At 34.5% G+C, this 5002-nt stretch overlaps 2 protein-coding genes across 2 annotated transcripts in view; both read right to left on the reverse strand.

The window, feature by feature from the left end:
- Positions 1–3837, reverse strand: part of LOC108743228 — an 8464-nt gene extending 4627 nt beyond the window's left edge. Inside the window, exon 1 of the mRNA XM_018478706.2 lies at positions 632–3837. Coding sequence (XP_018334208.1) covers positions 632–823 — 192 coding nt within the window. The 5' untranslated portion in view covers positions 824–3837. The remainder of the gene's footprint in view (positions 1–631) is intronic.
- A 25-nt stretch (positions 3838–3862) lies between these two features.
- The window catches only part of LOC108743221, a 17191-nt gene continuing 16051 nt past the window's right edge, over positions 3863–5002 (reverse strand). The window contains exon 3 of the mRNA XM_025978310.1: positions 3863–4583. Coding sequence (XP_025834095.1) covers positions 4358–4583 — 226 coding nt within the window. The 3' untranslated portion in view covers positions 3863–4357. The remainder of the gene's footprint in view (positions 4584–5002) is intronic.

Consider the following 5002-nt stretch of genomic DNA (forward strand, 5'->3'; position numbering starts at 1 on the left):
TGAAGTATTAAATTTTTTTTACCTTGGGTCATTCACAAAAATAATTATAAAATATTATAATTCAGCGTAACTAATAAGCTAACGTCAAAGACAAGCCAATTTGGTCTCACCCCAGCGTAAGGCCAAATTTTTTTAAGACCCTATCGTTTTCCGAATTAGTCTGCCCAGTACTTTTTACGTTTCTAGGCAGTCGTAAATAACATTAAGTATTAGGTATTAACCGAACCCTCAAAATGTTCTGAACAAAATGTAACAACCAGGGGCGCCACAAGGGGGGGTCCACGGGTGCCTGAGCACCCACTCGGTTGGGTTGGTCACCCAGTCAATTCCATTCGATTCAGATAATAACCCAACTGCGCTCAGTATATAAATGAACAAACAAAGGTAATCTAATATATTATAATAATTGCTATTCGGTGATGGGAGCACCCAGTCACACTGTAATGTTGTTGCGCCCCTGGTAACAACCCTCAAAAAATTTAAATTACATGAATTGTACTTATACTACTTTATTTTAACAATATCCTAGAACTTAAACATACCTAGACCATTCTTAATAGTGAACTAATTGCTTTTTATTTTATAAATAATATTTACAATAGATAGTAATTGATTATCAAATAATACTTACCCCTGTTACATAAAAAACAGCATGTATCGTATAAGCATTCCAACCCCCATCTTTGACAGCCAAATACCACACGTAGAGAACGAACCAAAGGATTAAAGCATGAGTTACTGTTGTTATATGTTCACAGTAATATGATAGTTTCTGCTTAATAGTGGGTTGATTATTTTTAGTTTCTGCAACGTTACTTTTCATATTTTTTACTTGATGTTAATGCAAATACCCCTTGATTGTTTTTTTTTTGTATGTTGGTACCGCGCCAATTAGAGCGACGTTTTTGAAGTGAGCACAGTTTGATAACCGCGGTGCAATTTATATGTCTCATAAAACGTTAGTTTCAATGCTACACGAGCTACACTAATAATTTTTATCGGAAAGTACAATGGAAATGTTACTAATGTACTTACAAAGGAAATTAGTACTTATTGTATTACTCATAAAAAAGAAATTCTCACTATTATTGGTCATCTCATAATCTTTTAATCGATACTATAAATTGATAATAGTACTATGTTTGAACTTATCACTATTTCCAATATTCTTTATAAAATCAATAGTGTTAATATAAGTACTGATATGTTATCCGTTCGTAGACTGGACAAATTCCTGAGATGGGTAGTATTCGGATACTTCAACATCCGGATACAATATTCGAATAATCGTTGAACATCCAAAGGCTGTATCCGAATCGTGTTATTAATAGCTGATCTCACAAAAATGAACACCTAGAAGACTGTATTAGAACTAGTATGTATCTAGTTCAAAGCCCAAAGTGCAAATTTCAAAAATTCATTCCATCCACGAAAGCTCAACTTTGCGAAGGCTTTCTAAAATACTGAAGAGTGAAATCTCAGCATTGCAAAGATGGGATTGTAATTTCTAAATCTATACGTCACTTCACTTCCTAAAATACTGAGGGACCAAGTCCCAGCTTTGCAAAGATGAAATCGTAATTTCTAAATATATACGTTGCTTCACTTCCTAAAGTACTGAAGGGTGAAATCTCAGCTTTGTAACGATAGGATCCTAACTTCCAAATTTATACGTCACTTCACTTTCTAAAATACGAAAGGGCGAAGTCCCAGCTTTGCACAGATGGAATCGTAATTTCTAAATCTATACGTTGCTTCACTTCCTAAAGTACTGAAGGGTGAAATCTCAATTTGTAATGATAGAATACTAACTTCTAAATTTATACGTCACTTCACTTCCTAAAATACTGAGGGGCGAAGTCCCAGCTTTGCAAAGATGGAATCGTAATTTCTAAATCTATACGTTGCTTCACTTCCTAAAGTACTGAAGGGTGAAATCTCAGCTTTGTAATGATAGAATACTAACTTCTAAATTTATACGTCACTTCACTTCCGAAAATACTGAGGGGCGAAGTCCCAGCTTTGCAAAGATGGAATCGCAATTTCTAAATCTATACGTTGCTTCACTTCCTAAAGTACTGAAGGGTGAAATCTCAGCTTTGTAATGATAGAATACTAACTTCTAAATTTATACGTCACTTCACTTCCGAAAATACTGAGGGGCGAAGTCCCAGCTTTGCAAAGATGGAATCGCAATTTCTAAATCTATACGTTGCTTCACTTCCTAAAGTACTGAAGGGTGAAATCTCAGCTTTGTAATGATAGAATACTAACTTCTAAATTTATACGTCACTTCACTTCCGAAAATACTGAGGGGCGAAGTCCCAGCTTTGCAAAGATGGAATCGCAATTTCTAAATCTATACGTTGCTTCACTTCCTAAAGTACTGAAGGGTGAAATCTCAGCTTTGTAATGATAGAATACTAACTTCTAAATTTATACGTCACTTCACTTCCGAAAATACTGAGGGGCGAAGTCCCAGCTTTGCAAAGATGGAATCGCAATTTCTAAATCTATACGTTGCTTCACTTCCTAAAGTACTGAAGGGTGAAATCTCAGCTTTGTAATGATAGAATACTAACTTCTAAATTTATACGTCACTTCACTTCCGAAAATACTGAGGGGCGAAGTCCCAGCTTTGCAAAGATGGAATCGCAATTTCTAAATCTATACGTTGCTTCACTTCCTAAAGTACTGAAGGGTGAAATCTCAGCTTTGTAATGATAGAATACTAACTTCTAAATTTATACGTCACTTCACTTCCGAAAATACTGAGGGGCGAAGTCCCAGCTTTGCAAAGATGGAATCGCAATTTCTAAATCTATACGTTGCTTCACTTCCTAAAGTACTGAAGGGTGAAATCTCAGCTTTGTAATGATAGAATACTAACTTCTAAATTTATACGTCACTTCACTTCCGAAAATACTGAGGGGCGAAGTCCCAGCTTTGCAAAGATGGAATCGCAATTTCTAAATCTATACGTTGCTTCACTTCCTAAAGTACTGAAGGGTGAAATCTCAGCTTTGTAATGATAGAATACTAACTTCTAAATTTATACGTCACTTCACTTCCGAAAATACTGAGGGGCGAAGTCCCAGCTTTGCAAAGATGGAATCGCAATTTCTAAATCTATACGTTGCTTCACTTCCTAAAGTACTGAAGGGTGAAATCTCAGCTTTGTAATGATAGAATACTAACTTCTAAATTTATACGTCACTTCACTTCCGAAAATACTGAGGGGCGAAGTCCCAGCTTTGCAAAGATGGAATCGCAATTTCTAAATCTATACGTTGCTTCACTTCCTAAAGTACTGAAGGGTGAAATCTCAGCTTTGTAATGATAGAATACTAACTTCTAAATTTATACGTCACTTCACTTCCGAAAATACTGAGGGGCGAAGTCCCAGCTTTGCAAAGATGGAATCGCAATTTCTAAATCTATACGTTGCTTCACTTCCTAAAGTACTGAAGGGTGAAATCTCAGCTTTGTAATGATAGAATACTAACTTCTAAATTTATACGTCACTTCACTTCCGAAAATACTGAGGGGCGAAGTCCCAGCTTTGCAAAGATGGAATCGCAATTTCTAAATCTATACGTTGCTTCACTTCCTAAAGTACTGAAGGGTGAAATCTCAGCTTTGTAATGATAGAATACTAACTTCTAAATTTATACGTCACTTCACTTCCGAAAATACTGAGGGGCGAAGTCCCAGCTTTGCAAAGATGGAATCGCAATTTCTAAATCTATACGTTGCTTCACTTCCTAAAGTACTGAAGGGTGAAATCTCAGCTTTGTAATGATAGAATACTAACTTCTAAATTTATACGTCACTTCACTTCCGANTGTACTTTTTAAATTATGAATTATTTTTTATTGATTTTTCATATCCAATTCATGTTTTTTATTGAACGTCCGTTGAGCGTGATGTAAATAAATTGTGTCACTGTTAGAGGTAGTGCAGAATCTCATGAACCTTGACCTTCGGCTACCAAAACCACACCCGTTAATTGATTGATTTCTCCAATATTCTACCTCTTAAAAAGATTGACCGTTACATTTTACCTGGAGTTCCACCCCTGATTGAACCTATAGCGAAACATATGACTAACAGCCGAGTCCATGTTTTTGTAGTATACCATCAAAATGCATTACTCACGCATATGCAGGCTCATGAGATTCAGAACTAGCTATAGTACATTTAATTTCATCCGCGTTACTTCCTTTGAAGAAAAAGAGCTACATATTTACCTGTTGTTTGTAGATAAGCATAAAACTAACATACTGAGTAGGTATACACTTAACAATAAGTGATATAGGTACATATAATAAATTATATATTATAGATACAGTGGATTTTAGAACATGTACCTAATTCTTTCGAAACAGGTTAGAAGTGGTTGTATCATGGGCCAAATCAAAGTGAATAAAATAACCGCTTTTGTGTATTTCACTGTATCTTCCCCAACTCTGAATCTGTACCATCCCTTATCAAGCCCATAGTACAAAGAGACTGTACCAACAACGAATGTTGCTATACCACATACAGAGTGAATCAGCTTATGAGCTCCAGGACTAATAAATCTAAAGATAACAATAACAAAAATTGTGAATTCATGTTATTAGGTATAAAGAAAAATCTCGTTGAAAATATCTTTAAGTTATGGCTTTTTATAATATGTAAACTGATTTTCAGATGTATTTAGTTTTGTAACAATAATTTGTTTCACTATCTAGACAATTTTTTAATGCACTTACAACACGGAGAAAACTAAATTTTTATGATAACACAAAAATTACAATTTTTGATTGTAAATGATTGAATTTGCCGTAGAAATAGCAGAATTTATTAGGTAATTTGTAATAATCTCAATTTTGTAATGTTTTTTTAAAAATTATTTCAAGTTTCTTAATTATTAGAATTAAATTTGTACCTAGTAAATTTATTTTTGCTGGGATTTTATTTTTACAAATTCGGGTCCAAATTGTAATTTTTATTATTT

This window comes from Agrilus planipennis, unplaced genomic scaffold, assembly GCF_000699045.2.
Source record: "Agrilus planipennis isolate EAB-ADULT unplaced genomic scaffold, Apla_2.0 scaffold224, whole genome shotgun sequence".
In the NCBI taxonomy this organism is placed as follows: domain Eukaryota; kingdom Metazoa; phylum Arthropoda; class Insecta; order Coleoptera; family Buprestidae; genus Agrilus; species Agrilus planipennis.